This window comes from Hyperolius riggenbachi, chromosome 2 (assembly GCF_040937935.1).
Source record: "Hyperolius riggenbachi isolate aHypRig1 chromosome 2, aHypRig1.pri, whole genome shotgun sequence".
Classification (NCBI taxonomy): Eukaryota; Metazoa; Chordata; class Amphibia; order Anura; family Hyperoliidae; genus Hyperolius; species Hyperolius riggenbachi.
The window spans coordinates 255,977,679-255,996,063 of record NC_090647.1 but is presented as its reverse complement, the minus strand read 5'-3'; the positions used below and the strand labels follow the sequence as shown (position 1 = coordinate 255,996,063).

The 18,385-nt window shown below is 42.8% G+C and overlaps 1 protein-coding gene across 7 annotated transcripts in view; it reads right to left on the bottom strand.

Moving 5' to 3' along the window:
• AUTS2 (activator of transcription and developmental regulator AUTS2) overlaps window positions 1-18,385 on the bottom strand; it is a 1,744,602-nt gene that overhangs the window by 1,273,146 nt on the left and 453,071 nt on the right. The window contains exon 1 of one of the 7 annotated variants that reach the window (XM_068268557.1): window positions 13,130-13,384. The exons of the other annotated variants lie outside the window; for them this stretch is intronic. Coding sequence (XP_068124658.1) covers window positions 13,130-13,177 — 48 coding nt within the window. The 5' untranslated portion in view covers window positions 13,178-13,384. Of the gene's footprint in view, window positions 1-13,129; window positions 13,385-18,385 lie in introns of those variants that run through there. 7 annotated transcript variants of the gene reach the window in all.

Below are 18,385 nucleotides of genomic sequence, written 5' to 3'. Positions count from 1 at the left end.
GACATGTTGTCAAATAAGGCATGCACATATAGTGAAAATATTACACTTCTTGTTCCATGTTTGATTTTCATTCCTTTTTCAAAATAAAGGTTAGTAAGCCAGTGCTATGAATCACAATTCCTTTGCAGTCACTTACAATTAGAAGTAATTGATATCCATTAATTGATGACTGATTAAAGCTAATGGAACTTTTGTTTGGCTCAGACATACAGTGCTGCCCATAATTATTCATACCCCTGGCAAATTTTGACTTAATGTTACTTTTATTCAAGTCATTTTTTGATGGGAAATGACATACTATAGGTGTCTCCCAAAAGATAACAATATGACGTACAAGAGGCATTATTGTGGGGGAAAAAAAATTCTCAGCTTTTATGTACATTTGAGCAAAAAGTGTCCAGTCCAAAATGATTCATACCCTTCACAAACTGTCACAGTCTGTAGGAAAATCCAAAGTTCTATACCATTCCAAATAGTCCAAGCTGTTCTAAAGCATCCTAATTACCCTGATTATTTGGGAACAGCTGTTTTAATCAACTCAACAGATGAAAAACAGCAGCTCTCTGCAGTTGGTTTGTGGACAGTCATGGCAAAGACAAAGGAGCTCAGTGAGGGTGTGGTCAGAAAAAAATGACACCTGTGCTGGCCAGGAGGATAGTGAGAGAGGTGAAAAAGAATCCAAGTCCATCCTGGCGAATCTGGGCTCTGCTGGTGCGATGTCTGAAGGAAGACAATCTAACGGACACTGCACACTGCTGTGTTCCACGGATGCAGACCAAGCAGGATTCTCAACGACAACATCAGGTAGTCTGCATACCTTGGCCTTGGGCATCAGTGGACATTTCAGCATACCAATGACCCAAAACACACAGCAAAAGTGGTGAAGAAATGGTTAGCAGACAACAACATTAATGTTTTGGAGTAGCCCAGCCAGAGTCCTGACTTCAATCCAATTGAGAATCTGTGGAGGGTGCAAAAGATCCTGGTGATGGCAAGAAGACCCTCCTACCTGAAAGATTTGGAGCTCATTGCTAAAGATGAATGGGCAAAAATACCTGTGGAGACTTGCAAAAAGCTGGTCTGCAATAATAGGAAGCGTTTGATTGCTGTAATAGCTGATAAAGGCTTTTCTATTGATTATTGAGAAGGGTACAAATAATTTTGGACTGGAAACTTTTTGCTCAAATGAAAATAAAAGCTAAATAATGTTTTTCTTCCACAATAATGCCTCTTGTACATCGTCTTATTATCTTTTGGGAGACACCTATGTCATTTCCCGTCAAAAAATTACTTACTGGTTGAATAAAAGTACATTTAAGTCAAAATTTGCCAGGGGTATGAATAATTATGGGCAGCACTGTATATCCTTGGCAACAGGGAACATTTAAGAAGTTCAAAAAGGTCAATATTACTCTGTGTGGGAGCTGAATAAACAGAATGTGCATCAACATATGCAGCAAGGTCTTCAGATCTTTAAAAGTCACTCTTGTTTAAGGTTTTGGGCTATGGAGGTGAGGGAGAAAAGTACAGTTCCCTATATTGCTCTGTTGTACTACATTCGCCCCATTTATGATGCAATAGATTGTAAAGTGCAATGTACTTTTTTTGGACTATGTTTGTGGAATTCAAAACTTTATTTAAAAACAGAACAAAAAACCTTTAAAAGCAAAATAAGAATATGGGATTCCCGAAAACCCCTTTTTAGGCCCTTGGATTCAGTTCACGTTCTCCTAGTTCTCTCCTAGGTAATATTTTTACACTTTATCAATACAATGCCTTTTAATCCACCAGCAAAAAAGGAAATACTTTTCCAATTGAAGAGTGCTTAAAACGTATTTTAAGCAGAAGATGAAATATCTCCTAGTAGAAAATTGAAGGCCATGAGGGCTCATTTCCACTAGGCGCCATGGCATTTCCGATTTGGCTGCAGCTCCTGTTCTGCTATGACGCCACAGCCTGGATCACTAAGCCATGCCATGCTACGCTAGGCTATAGGGATTCGGCTGCGTGCTGCATAAATCTGCAGCATGCCATCCATATACGCGCCGCAGTGGGGTCTGAACAGCAAGTCACTAGTTGTATGTGGGGAAACACTGCAGATTCGGCCTGGATTTGGGCATAGTGGAAATAGGCCCTTAGGGTGCATACACACATCAGACTATAGTCTTTGGAAAATGAAAGATCACAGACCAATCTTACCACCCTTCATGTAGTATGAGAGCCATACCTTCACAGTCTATTCTATGGAGCTGAACTCCCCATCAGACATAAATCTTTGCAAGATCATGTACACAAAGATGCTGTAGACATTCAAAAGATCAGTATCTGCAAAAGATCAATCCCTGCAAAAGATCTGTTCCTGCAAAATGCATTCATAGTCTGAGATCTGCAGATCATCATACACACCTTGTTTAACAGACATTCATCTGCAGATAATCTGCAGATTAGATCCACCAGGATGGATCTTCAGATCTGCAGATGATTGTCTGATCTGCAGATGAATGTCTTTTAAACAAGGTGTGTATGATGATCTGCAGATCTCATAGACTATGAATGCATTTTGCAGGAATGGATCTTTTGCAGCATCTTTGTGTGCAGCATCATGCAAAGATTTCAATCTGATGGGGAGTTCAGCTCCATAGAATAGACTGTGTAGGTATGGCTCTCATACTACATGGAGTGTGGTCAGATTGGTCTGTGATCTTTCATTTTCCAAAGACTATGGTCGGATGTGTGTATGCACCCTAAGTCTATACATACAATTGTTAATTAAATCAGTATTTTTTATTTACTTCAGTTTCACTTGAAGCCAGGAGTGGAAAATCACACATGTTCATACCTCTAGTATAAGTGGAGGCTAGTGTTGGGCGAACAGTGTTCGCCACTGTTCGGGTTCTGCAGAACATCACCCTGTTCGGGTGATGTTCGAGTTCGGCCGAACACCTGACGGTGCTCGGCCAAACCGTTCGGCCATATGGCCGAACTAAGAGCGCATGGCCGAACGTTCCCCGAACGTTCGGCTAGCGCTGTGATTGGCCGAACGGGTCACGTGGTTCGGACCCGAACGCGCTCTGATTGGCCGAACTGTCACGTGGTTCGGGTAAATAAATACCCGAACCACGTCATATCTCCGCCATTTGTCTGTGGGTTTAGCTTTGGGTAGGCAGGCAGGGTAGTTCGCGCTCCAGCCACGCTAGCCAGGGTCCCCCCTGTCATTGTGTCACTGCTGGGAACAGTAGTACACCGCTTGCTCAGCCACACTATATAGCATTCTGTTTACTGCCACTCTGTGTACCTCGCTCAGCCACACTATATAGCATTCTGTTTACTGCCACTCTGTGTCTGCTGGGAATAGTAGTACACCGCTTGCTCAGCCACACTATATAGCATTCTGTTTACTGCCACTCTGTGTACCTCGCTCAGCCACACTATATAGCATTCTGTTTACTGCCACTCTGTGTCTGCTGGGAATAGTGGTACACCGCTCGCTCAGCCACACTATATAGCATTCTGTTCACTGTTCTGTGTCTGCTGGGAATAGTGGTACACCGCTCGCTCAGCCACACTATATAGCATTCTGTTTACTGTTCTGTGTCTGCTGGGAATAGTGGTACACCGCTCGCTCAGCCACACTATATAGCATTCTGTTCACTGTTCTGTGTCTGCTGGGAATAGTGGTACACCGCTCGCTCAGCCACACTATATAGCATTCTGTTCACTGTTCTGTGTCTGCTGGGAATAGTGGTACACCGCTCGCTCAGCCACACTATATAGCATTCTGTTCACTGTTCTGTGTCTGCTGGGAATAGTGGTACACCGCTCGCTCAGCCACACTATATAGCATTCTGTTTACTGTTCTGTGTCTGCTGGGAATAGTGGTACACCGCTCGCTCAGCCACACTATATAGCATTCTGTTTACTGTTCTGTGTCTGCTGGGAATAGTGGTACACCGCTCGCTCAGCCACACTATATAGCATTCTGTTTACTGTTCTGTGTCTGCTGGGAACAGTAGTACACCGCTCGCTCAGCCAGAGTATATAGCATTGTGTTTACTGCCACTCTGTGTACACCGCTCAGCCAGACTATATACCATTGTTTACTGACACTCTGTGTACACCGCTCAGCCAGACTATATACCATTGTTTACTGACACTCTGTGTACACCGCTCAGCCAGACTATATACCATTGTTTACTGCCACTCTGATTCTGCTGGGAACAGTAGTACACCGCTCGCTCAGCCAGACTATATACCATTGTTTACTGACACTCTGTGTACACCGCTCAGCCAGACTATATACCATTGTTTACTGCCACTCTGATTCTGCTGGGAACAGTAGTACACCGCTCGCTCAGCCAGACTATATACCATTGTTTACTGACACTATATAGCAGACTATATAGCATTGTGTGTACACCGCTCAGCCAGACTATATACCATTGTTTACTGACACTCTGTGTACACCGCTCAGCCAGACTATATACCATTGTTTACTGCCACTCTGATTCTGCTGGGAACAGTAGTACACCGCTCGCTCAGCCAGACTATATACCATTGTTTACTGACACTCTGTGTACACCGCTCAGCCAGACTATATACCATTGTTTACTGCCACTCTGATTCTGCTGGGAACAGTAGTACACCGCTCGCTCAGCCAGACTATATAGCATTGTGTTTACTGCCACTCTGTGTACACCGCTCAGCCACACTATATAGCATTGCGTACTCTGCCAGTCAGTGTGTATATTGCTGGGATCAGTAATACTCCACTCACCGTCAACCACTATATGAGCTCAACATGAGTTCCCCAGAGACCTCCGCTGTGAGCAGCACTCCCAACAACAGCAACAGCCAACGCCCCACGCAAGCTATAACATCCACCCCAGCAGCCAGTGGTCAGCAGCAGCCCTCCCCGGAGGAGAACGTTGTGTCCATCAGTCCGTCGCCAGAGCGATTAATGAGGGCTGCCATTGAGGAGATGATGGGGCCTGATGTGGAGGAGGAGGTCTGGCTCAGGCCAGCATCCCAAGTTAATGTTGAGGACGATGAGGGGTCTGTGTCTGGGGATGTTGGGGTGGCAGAGGTGGTGGGTGGGTCAGACTCAGGAGAAGAGTTGTATGATGAGGATGATGATCGGGACCATCTGTATGTGCCTCAGAGTCCGACCCCGGAAAACATGTTGTATCGTGTGTTTAGGTACTAAAATCTGCGTTCCCTCCCAGTAGTGTTGGGCGAACAGTGTTTGCCACTGTTCGGGTTCTGCAGAACATCACCCTGTTCGGGGTGACTATATAGCAGACTATATAGCATTGTGTTTAATGCCACTCTGTGTACACGGCTCAGCCACACTATATAGCATTGTGTTTACTTCCACTCTGTGTCTGCTGGGAACAGTAGTACACCGCTCACCCGCCACTGTATAGCATTGTGCTCTGTGTCACTGCTGACAATAGTGGTACACCGCTCACCCACCACTGTATAGCATTTCTGTACTGCCACTGTACTGCTGCCAGTCAGCGTGTACTTTAAGGATAAGTGAAATGAGGAAGAAATCCGGTGAAAGAGGGAGGGGCAAGGGAAGAGGTGTTTCCCCTGACGGTTCACGTACAGGCCACAGGGGAGCACCCAAGAAAACCCACTCAATACTGCCCATGTTGTCCAGGACAACAACCCTCACAGATCCAAAAGAACAGGACCAGATAATTACTTGGATGACCTCTCAAGCGTCCAGCAGTGGGTTAAGCAGCACCAGCACATCACGCACGAGGTCCGAGTCCTCAGCCAGTTAAAGTCTGGGCTTTCTTTGAAGACTGCACTGAGGATGTTACCATGGCGATTTGCAAGGTGTGCAAGACCCGCCTGAGCAGGGGGAAAAGTATTAACAACCTCTCCACCACCAGCATGAGCCGCCACATTCTATCCAAACATCCCACTCTGTGGGCAAACGCGGCAGGACAGGGTACCACCAGCAACACTGCCTCCCTTGGGTTCACCAGACTCACCACCAGACCCGCCTCAGCAGCAGCAGTAGCCCAGCCATTGCGTGGTTCACAACATTCACAAACATCAGACGATGCTGACACTGTCACTTTCCGGACTAGTGCTCTAGAGGTCTCCCAGTGTTCATCAAACACAACAACCAACAGCCCTTCGGTGTGCAGCGCTACGGTTGAGTTGTCTGTCTCTGAGATGTTTGAGCACAAGAGGAAATTGCCAGCAAATGACCCCCGGGCCGTGGCAGTAACAGCCAGCCAGCATAGCCAAGCTTCTGGCCTGCGAAATGCTGCCATATCGAGTGGTGGAGACAAACAGCTTCAAGGGCATGATGTCAGTGGCCATCCCACGTTACGTGGTTCCCAGCCGCTACCACTTTGCGCGCTCTGCAGTGCCTGAGTTGCATGAGCACGTGGTCAGCTAAATAACCCGAAGCTTGAAGAATGCCGTTGCCTGCAAGGTTCACCTCACCACTGACACCTGGACGAGTGCGTTCGGCCAGGGTCGATACATCTCCCTTACCGCGCACTGGGTGAACCTTGTGGAGCCTGGCAGCGATTCCTCACCTGCTACGGCGCGGGTGTTGCCCACGCCGCAAACAGCTGGATAACAACAGCAGCACCTACCTCTCTGACTCCTTCTCCTCCAACGCATCTCAAAGCTGTACCTCATCCGGAAATGCTAACCCAGCACCAGCAGCAGTAGGATCGTGGAAGCAGTGCAGCACAGCTGTTGGCATGCGTCAGCAAGCGTTGCTGAAGCTGATCTGCCTTGGGGATAAGCAGCACACAGGGGAGGAAATTTGGAGGGGAATAAAGGAACAGACGGATTTGTGGCTGGCACCGCTGGACCTGAAACCGGGCATGAAGCTAGACACCTGGCACGAACTGGCAATGTACGCAATAGAGGTGCTGGCTTGCCCGGCAGCCAGCGTTATGTCGGAACGCTGTTTCAGTGCTGCCGGAGGCATCATCACAGATCGGCGTATCCGCCTCTCCACAGAAAATGCAGACCGTCTGACTCAAATTAAAATGAATCAATCCTGGATTGGAAACGACTACGCAACACTCCTGGACCCCAACCAAGTAACATGACCGATGAACATCTGGGATGGTTTAGCGTTTCCGGTCCCTGTTTATTGAACCTCTCATCTGTATTACATTTATGACTGCATGGCGGCAAAAAGCATTGCTGCTATATCCGCACGCTTTTTGTCCTCATGCAAGGCCTGGGTTGTTGTGTCTCACAAAGCGTGGCCTTCTCCTCCTGCGCCTCCTCCTGTTCCATCACGTGTGCTGCTGCTGCTGCTGCTGCTGGGTTACCGTTGCCGGTCCCTGTTTATGGAACCTCTTATCTTTATTACATTTATGACTACATGGCGGTACAAAGCATGCTATCCGCACGCTTTTTGTCCTCATGCAAGGCCTGGGTTGTTGTGTCTCACAAAGCGTGGCCTTCTCCTCCTGCGCCTCCTCCTGTTCCATCACGTGTGCTGCTGCTGCTGCTGCTGCTGCTGGGTTACCGTTGCCGGTCCCTGTTTATGGAACCTCTTATCTTTATTACATTTATGACTACATGGCGGTACAAAGCATGCTATCCGCACGCTTTTTGTCCTCATGCAAGGCCTGGGTTGTTGTGTCTCACAAAGCGTGGCCTTCTCCTCCTGCGCCTCCTCCTGTTCCATCACGTGTGCTGCTGCTGGGTTAGCGTTGCCGCGTGGTCCCTGTTTATTGAACCACTTATCTTTATTACATTTATGACTGCATGGTGGTACAAAGCATGCTATCCGCACGCTTCTTGTCCTCATGCAAGGCCTGGGTTGTTGTGTCTCAAAGCGTGGCCTTCTCCTCCTGCGCCACCCTCCTCCTGTTCCATCACGTGTGCTGCTGCTGGATTAGCATTACCGGTCCCTTTTCCTGGAACCTCTTATATGTATTACATTTATGACTGCATGCCGACAAAAAGCATGTTACCTGTGCAAAGAAAACAGACATTTCCCGCATTTAAAAGACAGTTTTCCCTTTGAAACTTTAAAATCGATTTTCTCAAAAACTATAAGCTCTTTTTGCTAAATTTTTTTTTCCTCTTGTACCCACTCCCAAGGTGCACATACCCTGTAAATTTGGGGTATGTAGCATGTAAGGAGGCTTTACAAACCACAAAAGTTCGGGTCCCCATTGACTTCCATTATGTTCGGAGTTCGGGTCGAACACCCGAACATCGCGGCCATGTTCGGCCTGTTCGGCCCGAACCCGAACATCTAGATGTTCGCCCAACACTAGTGGAGGCCCAAAAGGCTCATTGAAAGAGAAATGGAAAAGACACTGCATAAGTATCCCCGACTTGACCAATCCTGTTATGACCTCAGTCAGAGTCAGCTCAATAATTTATCAATCAAGTACTTAATGGTCAGACTGGACTGGCAACAATCATCTGCTGTCTGTTCATAGATTTAGGTAGAAAGCAGACAGGTGAGCCACAAAGGTAAGCTGCAATAAAAAGGGTATCTGATAGGGTGTCTATGAGTACTTTAATAACTGCAATGTTGATAGCAGCAGTATATCATTTTTGTGATGTTATAGAAGGACGATGAAATGAAAAAAAAAAACCTTCTGTTATAATGAATTGTATGTGTAGTATGGATAATTCATAGAACATCAGTAGTAAAGAAAAGTCTAATTTTTATTTTCAGTTATATAGCTTTTTCATAACATTGCATCATTCTCTTATATTTGCAGTTTACAAACTATACTCTGTATTTTAAACTAAAATACAGAGTAGGAAAGTTTAAAGGGTCATTTTTTACTGCTGGGTAATGCGCACTTTAATGCCACAATGTCACCAAACGCCACCATTTGGCTGCATTTAATTGCAACCAATTATGCATGTGGCCAGCAGCTATTCATATTACACAGTTCAGGCTGCCCAGTACTTTGTGATTGCTTTAATGTGGGGTACACCAACCCTTCCTATTAAATGCACTAAAAGCATGCAACAAATCATGAGAAAGCACTGAGGAGGTTGATGGAAATTCAGGTGTAAGACTTTCTATGAGATGTTTTCTGTTGGGCAATCTTAGCAAAGGGTCCATCAAGAATGTGAAATAGGAATGGCGTAATAAACTTATCACTGATACAAAAATAATTAATTCTAGAGATACCCTAGTTAAAGCAAGGTGTATGTTTAAACCATTGGGGTGCTATATGGATCTTAGCTGGGGTGAGGGCAATCTGCTTTCCTTAAATATAAAACTAATAAAATATACAGAACTAGTCATCTGCATTTATTCTATAGGGCTCTTTTCTTCAGTTCTTGATCTGTATTTTTTTTTTTTTTGCTTGCTTGAAGAATGCATTTCTCAAGAGGTTTTTCATTGGTTTATTTGTCTGGACCAATCAGAATTCTTATTCAAATTCAAATAACCCCAAGTAGGAAATTTCATTTTGTAATCATAGTATTTAAATTAACCTTTACACGTCACTTTATATGCACACAAGTTTGCATTTCTGTAGCTTTTGTTTCTGTTGTATATTGTGATGGTGCAAAAGTTGAGGATGCAAGGACTGGGGAAGAGTCTGTGTTCATGGATAGGGAACTGGCTAATGGACAGAAAACAAAGAGTTGTGGTCAATGGATCGTACTCAAAATGGGAGACTGTTAGCAGTGGGGTCCCACAGGGGTCTGTTCTGGGTCCAGTGCTCTTCAATTTATTTATTAATGACCTAGTAGATGCAGTAGTGAGCAATGTTGCTATTTTTGCAGATGATACAAAATTGTGCAGAATCATCAACTCTCAGGAAGATAGTGTCATATTGCAACAGGATCTGGATAGGATGGCTATATGGGCACATACAAGGCAGATGAAATTCAATGTTGACAAATGTAAGGTCATGCATTTTGGACGTACTAATGGTCTAGCACCATACAAAATAAATGGGATACAGTTGGGGACATCAAACTTGGAGAAGGACTTAGGAGTACTCATTGACAACAAGTTAAATAATCGTACTCAATGCCAAGCAGCTGCAGCTAAAGCTAACAAAATTTTGGGATGCATTAAAAGGGAAATAAAAACTCGAGATGCTAGCATAATATTGCCCCTGTTTAACTCTCTAGTAAGGCCACATCTGGAATATGGAATTCAGTTCTGGGCACCACATTACAAAAAAGATATTGCAGTTTTAGAGCAGGTGCAGAGACGAGCCACAAAATTGATGCGTGGGATGGAAGGTCTCACTTATCGAGAAAGGTTAGATAAACTGGGTTTATTTAGTCTAGAGAAAAGACGCCTTAGAGGGGATCTAATTAACATGTATAAATACATCAGAGGGCAATATAATACCTTGGCGAATGAGCTTTTTGTCCCTAGGCCTTCTCAAAGGACTAGAGGACATGATCTGCGCATGGAGGAAAAACGTTTTAACCATTTATTTAGGAAAGGGTTCTTTACAGTAAGAGTGATTAAGATGTGGAATGCATTGACACAGGAAGTCGTTATGGCAAACTCTATACCTGCATTTAAAGGGGGCTTAGATGCTTTCCTTGCGTTGAAAGACATCCATGGCTACAATTACTAGGTAATGCCTAATGATGTTGATCCAGGGATTTTATCTGATTGCCATCTGGAGTCGGGAAGGAATTTTTCCCTTTAGGGGCTAATTGGACCATGCCTTGTAAGGGTTTTTTCGCCTTCCTCTGGATCAACAGGGATATGTGAGGGAGCAGGCTGGTGTTGTACTTTATACTGGTTGAACTCGATGGACGTATGTCTTTTTCAACCAAAATAACTATGTAACTATGTAACTATGTGCAATCAATCACTGTAAGGCTATATTCTCATGAGCAGGGGTCTCAAACTCGCGGCCCGCGGGCCATTTGCGGCCCTCGATACAATATGTTGTGGCCCTCGCTGGCAAAAGCTTCCTTATAGTTCACTTCAGTGCTCCCAAGTAATCCGCCGCATCCTCACAGCTAAACGAGGGCTGTGAAACCCCCAAATCGCCCGGGGGCAATCCGTCGGCATTTCCTGGAAGGGGCAGAGCTTTCAGCTTCAGCTCTGCCCCTCCTGACATCATTCGCCGCACGGATCGCCGCCTCTCCCCGCCCCTCTCTGTGAAGGAAGAGTGAGAGGGGCGGGCAGAGGCGGCGATGCGCAGAGATTGTGAGGCCCAGCCTCATCCTGACTTTGCCTCCTGCGGCCCCCAGGTAAATTGAGTTTGAGACCCCTGCTCATGAGCGATATATATATATATATATATATATATATATATATATATACACGATATATATATATATATATACATATATATATATATATATATATACACGGTATATATATATATATATATATATATATATATATATATATATATATATATATATATATATACATACACATACATACATACAACTAAAGGTCTTCTAAATTGTCTGATGTACAGTAGACCAGTAACAGCCAGAAAAAAAGAAAAAAAGAAAAGGGGGCCAACAATTATATCCTACAATGTATATACTTACATATATATCTGTCTTGATGTGTACTTTAAATAGCAGATGTCCTCTAGTAAGTTTAAGATCTTATACATTAAGTGCATAACTATTTGATCAATGGGTGTATGACAAATATTTCTAAACATCACCAAAAAAAGAGGTACGTGGATAAACCATGACTATACAGTAATAGTGCATTTATTGAACACAAAATAGAATCATTTAGATCGAAGTTACACAAAATATTAAAACACATAAAACCTTTAACCCCTCAGTACTAATTGCTATAAACCCTTTTGTCATGGAATTTGGGGATGATCACTTGCAACACCCGTCTCCATTATTGTACCAAGATTTTATAGCACAAGATTGTATATTACCTCATGAGTTATATGTTATTGCCTATTTCTCACCTTATCTATGGAGCAATGTCTAAGGAGAGTAATATGGAGGCAGGATTTTTTGGCCCATGGCGTTCAGCGGCAAGTGCAAAAACTAGGCACCCCATAGCAGCAATGTAATGCTGCGTGGGGCGCGTAAGGGTAATTCGGGGAATAGTATTTAATGCGGACAGGGATTTTTGCAGCAGCAGGGAGAGCTGTCATTCGGCTTTCTCTGTGCCCAATTCACCGTCGAGACATACATCCGTACGCAATAATATGCCTTTAAAACTGTTTTTTTGTCATTTTTTTTTACTTTTCGCTGGTTGGGTGGCTGAAAGTTATCTATAGAAAAGGTAAACAAAGTTAAGGTGAGAATTCATGAGAAAAGTTTGCTAGATAGATCATGTAAGGAAGTATATTTGTTGTATACTGGGCCAAAGTAGGCCAGTTAAATCTTATTGGTGTAACAATACTACTGCCAATCTATACACAAGTTTAGACATGAGCACCAAAATACATGTTACTTATTCACCAAAATGAAAATAATATCATGCTTTAAATCCTACTTAACAAGAGTCCATGCAATACCGTGTAACTTCACTTATGTGACAAACGAAATATACACAGACAATAAATCAGTTCTGTCCTTCTCTTATCTATTACACATCAGCACTTTGTTTCTTAAGCTTTTATGCTTCCATTTTGAGAATGTAACCGTGTATAACATACATCATTTGCCATAAATCATACAGGTCATTGCTTAAACAGCTGTGCAAACACAATGGCACCCAATGATGAATATCTATGATCTACCATCACAAAGGTTGGGGCAGATTAAACATTTAAAACCAACACCGCTATTAATTAAAGAACCAAACTGGGATCTACGGATGAGTGAGACCAATCAATACACACACAGACTCCGAAAATCTGTATATCTTGAGCCAAAGAAATGTGTCAGCCTGTCACTGCTACAGATTATAATTTGAGTAGATGAATGCCTGGAATAGGACAAATCTGAAAGTAATGTGCTAAAAACATCAATATCTCACATTAAAAAATGAACCACAACTTCCTAATTCAATATAGGAATGTCATGACAGAAAATCTTTATATATACACATTACATACACTTGCATTTTTTATACTTGCTTTTCTAAGACCTACTTTTCCAAATTATTACAAAAAAAAAAAAGTTCAGTTATCTGATGATTACATAAATGTGCATGAGAATAAAAGCTTAAACAGAAATGCTAGCTTACCTTCTCAGCATATTTGAACTTGACATAAAACCAGCTGGACTTGATCATGGTCTCCAGCTCTTGTTTTGAAAGTTAGTTGAATGTTAGGATAGTGATCCAAATAAATGGTTAATGCTGGCAATCAGGCTTATCCTTTGCAGTGAAACAGTTATACACAAGAACAGACAAAGCCTTTAGATTCTGCCTAGCTGCCCACTAAGCCCTGCTGTGATCTAGCTCGGCATCCAATGTGCTTTGTGAATGCTCCGTGCTCTGGTTCTCTGTCAGCCTGGCTGCCTGACAGGAGAATTCCTCAAATGGACTTCAGCCGTGTTCATCACAAATGGCACATGTCAGTAAGCCAGGAGGAGGCTGGCTTCAGACCTGGCAGCATCCCACGAGAACGACCTCCCTCCAGTTAGATGAATAATGAATTCCTGCACTTCCCTGCAGACACGGATTAACACCTGGCTAAACATTATTCTGACAACATGCTGCCCAGTCAGGGATCACAGCGCGAGAAGATTAACTCTTCTAAGCCTCAATAATGTGCCACTATGTTCTCTTGCCCCCTGCCCACCTGTGACCAAAGAGGCTCCTCATGCAAAAAGTAAATGCTTTTATGTACTTTACACTAAGTGATACATGCTTAAAGACCAATAAAGCCCACTAAATGGAGCAAATAGAGTTCAGATTTACTTATATATTGTAAAATATTTTTTTTTATTTACTCAAAGCTTCTATAAGCCATTATAGTTCAAACAATCTCTTTTCACCGCTCTCTGCATCAAATTAGTTTACAGTCTAATGTGCTTATCCCAGCTGTGCAGAAACAAATTCACCATGGTTGAGTTTTGACTTGATTAGAAATCATCTATCACAAATAAATGTATCATCAACATACAGTACAACATTGGCACCATTACCCAGCCAGTATCACAATAATTCACTTTACTGCATAATACACTCTATGGCAGCCCTGTGATGATAGCAATTTACTTTATGTGCATGGACACAGCTTTCCACATCTCCAATTACTGGATGTATATGGGCTTTCCCACATACGTTTATGGGTTTATAGTAGCGTGCATAAATATGAGGCGCTAGGAAATTTGGGCGCCCCATTTCCACATGTAGAAAAAAAGTAAATTTACAGATATTCTACATAAGTAATGGTAATTATGATAGTAAAATATCAGTAAATAATGCCAATATTTGAATACAACTAAATCTAACTCTATTCTCACACTGAACCTGCTCACTCTGCTAATGCCTAACCTTAACCACCCATCTGCCGATGCCTGACCCTAAGTCTCCCGCCCCAATGCCTAACCTTAAGACTCCCCCCCACGGATACCTAACCTTATCCCCCCACCCCCACAATCCCACAACAAAAAAAATGATATCTATTAGGCGCCACATAGGTGCCCACTGAAAATATTGAGCAGAGTGTGAAATAGGGCCCAATAAACAGTGTGCACCGGAGCTGCACACTATGGAAAATGAAGCCACAAATAAAAGGTGCATTTTTCATAGCAGGCAGCCCTGGTGCACTATTTTTCACACTTTAATCAATATTTTTAATGGGTGCTTATGGGTGCCCAAATCTCTGCCGCTAAAGGGTGCCCAAATTTCCTGCTTTCCTTGTCTGCCTATGGGCTGGGACCAACCGGAGCGGTTTCAGCCATGATTTGGAATTGTGGAGATTCCAAAAGGACTGGGCTAATAAAAGTCAAGGGAGGTGACTCCACAGGGGATTCCCCCAAAATCGCAATCGTGCGCCCTCCAGCATTAGAGCAATTGCGCTTCAATACAATGTAAAGGATCACTGCAAAATTGCTTTTCAATTGCTGCACAAAGTGATTTTGTAGTGATTTTACTTCCCAAATTACACACAAAAAAATGTAAAAACTTTAAATCGTAATTGCTGTACAAATCACTAGCATTAAATTCAAAAGCACTTTAAAATCACCAGAAATTGCTGCAAAAAAAGCTGCTAAAAGTTCTACAAAAAATGGTACAAAAAATGCTACAAAAATGCTTAGCAATTGCGTTTTACAATTTCTAGTGGACCCAGTCCTGAATTTGGATTAGACATTATGGTACTAGGAGGAAGTGACAGGGACGGATCTAGACCAAGTTGCGCCTGGGGCAAGGTCAGGTTTTGGCACCTAAAGGTCAGGTTTTGGCGCCTAAACTGCCATTCCCCATCCGGTTTTGGCACCTAAACTGCTATTCCCCATCCAGTTTTGCCGCCTAAAGGTCAGGTATTGGTCCCTAAAGATCAGGTTTTGGCGCCTAAACTGCCATTCCCCATCCACATTTTGCAGCCTTTTTAAGAATTCAACAAACTGCGCCTGGGGCAAGAGACCCGTCTGCCCCCCCCCCCCCCCCCCTAGATCCGTCCCTGCTGAGTTACTTGTACAAATAGATGTATTGTATGTATTGGCAATCATATTTTCTCATTGGTAAAGAAAAAGCCATTTGGATTATTAAATGTTATAGAAAACAAACAAACAAAAAACCTAATTCCAGTTGACAATTACCGTACTTATTTCTTCTTATAGCTTACAAGCATATTTTTCAACATCTAATGGTTATCTCAGTATGGAGCCCACACAAGAATGGGGAAGTCATACACACTCCATGTAGACAGTGCAAATGGAGAAACTGGGGATTCTACTCAGGATTCCCCCCTTTTATGTGCCTTCTTATGCATACTTATATACCCGTAAAAAGAAAGTGAAACTCAAAGTGTTCCTAAATTCAGGTATAAAAGTCTCTCCTATGCCAGTTAATTAGTATAAATCAGCATGTTTTCGACTTGAGAGTACCCATTATTACAAGAGTCAGAGTTAGTCTTGGTAATTTGGCCTGTGAAAGAAGCACATGGAACATGATAAAAAAATGGTGTATAAACTGTTTTCCAGGAATACGCAGACAAATGTGCGTACATTTGTTACAGTTGCATTTTTGGGGGGCATTGTATATTGCCAAAGTTACTTTTTTGCAATATCTCTATCATATTCCCTCTCCCATTCTAACACTAGCCCCTCCCCTCTTAATGCTTAAAAGACAACTGAAGAGAGAGGTATATGGAGGCTGCCATGTTTATTTCCTTTTAAGCAATACAAGTTTCCTGGCAGCCCTGCTGATCCTCTGCCTCTAATACTATTAGCCATAGCCCCTGAACAAGCATGCAGCAGATCAGGTGTTTCAGACTTTAAAGTCAGATCTGACAAGACTAGCTGCATGCTTGTTTCTGGTGTTATTCAGATACTACTGCAGAGAAATAGACCAGCAGGGCTGCCACGCAACTGGTATTAATTAAAAGGAAATAAATATGGAAGCCTCCGTATACCTCTTACTTCAGTTCCCCTTTAAAGGACAACTGAAGTGAGAAGAATATTAAGGCCGCCATACTTATTTCCTTTTAAACAATAAAGATGCCTGGCAGCCCTACTGATCTGACTTGGCTGCAGTAGTGTCTGAATAAAGCCATAAATAAACACGCAGCTAATCTTGTAAGATCTGACAATAATGCCACCTGATTTTCATATGCTTGTTCAGGATCTATTAATAAAAAAAACAGAGGCAGAGGATCAGTAGGATAGCCAGGTAAGTGGTATTGCTTAAAAGTAAATAGATAAATATCCATAGCCCTCTCAGTTCAGATGACTTACAGAGTTGTCCAGCTTATGGAGGGAGACACCAGGGAAACAGAGCAGCACAGAAGGATGGCATGGGACCAGCAAGGGAGTACTTCATGGTGCTGGGAAAAGCCCCAGGTAAGTAACTGGCTACTTTCAATTTGACTTAACATTCCCTTTAACAATAACCTTTCCTTCCACTCCTATCCTTACCCTCTTCACTTATAACACTAACCTTTCCCTCTCTACTCCTAGCACTAACTTCCCCCATGGTCATTGCTGCTATACCAATCCAGCTACAATGTACTGTAGCCAAACTCTATGCCAAAGCAAGCACCATCCATGCCCCTTCCATCACTGCTCCTATCTAAAGTCCTAGTGGTCCCAGCCATGTTAAATGTAACTTCAGGTATGCCAAGTATATGTTTGGGTATGTAATAGCCAAGTACTTAGCTATCCCATAGCTGAGTATCACTATCTTGCTCTAAAATTCAGGCCCCCAGCACCCAATAGCTGCAAAATAATATAGTGACAAAAACACCTGCTTTGGGCAAAATTAGGCAGCATGTTTCACTACAAAAGTATAAATCATAATTTGTTCCTTCAAACATCCTTATTAGGCAAAGAGTCCCTCAAATGAATAATTGCTTAGTGCTTGCTCACAAACAGCCAAATTAGGCAGTGTTCCCCTAAAGAACATATTTAGGTATCATTCTCACAAACAACACAATAAGGCAGTGCGTTTCCCAAACACAATTAGACAATGTGCCCCCCAAACATGGTTAAGCAGCGTGCCCCTAAGACATAATTAGACAGTGTGGGTCCAAAATATACTTTGGCATTGTGCCCACAAAATATAATTAGACGATGTATTCCCCAAATATAATTAGGCAGGGTGCCCTCAAAATATAATTAGGAAGTGTCCTCAAACATATTAGACAGTTTTCACCCCAAAACATAATTGTCCAGTGTGTCCTCAAAAACAATATTGGACAGTGTGCTCCTCATAGCATATTTAGGCATTGTGCCCTCAACACATATTCAGGCAGCATGTCCCCAAACAATTTGGTTGTCAGTCCCCCCAAAATACATCTGTTGCCAAAACACAAATTCTGTGACTGCAATTATTTGCAATAAACATTTTAGAAACTAAAAACATGAAACTGTATGCCCCTGAAACATAGTTAGTCAGTGTATTCAAAAACAGAATTAAGCACTGTACACCAAAAACATAATTAGGCAGTTTGTCATCACATTATTAGGCTGCATGCCCCCAAAACAGTCAGTGGGCCACTAAAATGTAACTTGGAGTGCACTGCGAAGTAAGTGTATAGGACTCTTTTTCTCCTTCTATGCACTACACTTCGAAACAGCCACTCCTGTTCCTGTTCATATTGTGCTGATTGCAGCAATGTATAGGTCCTGCACTATACTTTTGCACTAATAAACACGAAGAGTGAAACCATTCACTGCTTTTGCCACCTCTCCAAAAAGTGAAACTCTACCTGAACAAGTCAAAACTATAAATAAAAAAAATGGTAGAAAAATGTTGCTTCTACGATTACTTATAGCCCACGTATTATTATTTTCAGCATTGTAACAACCATTTTGTTTGAAAACACAAGGA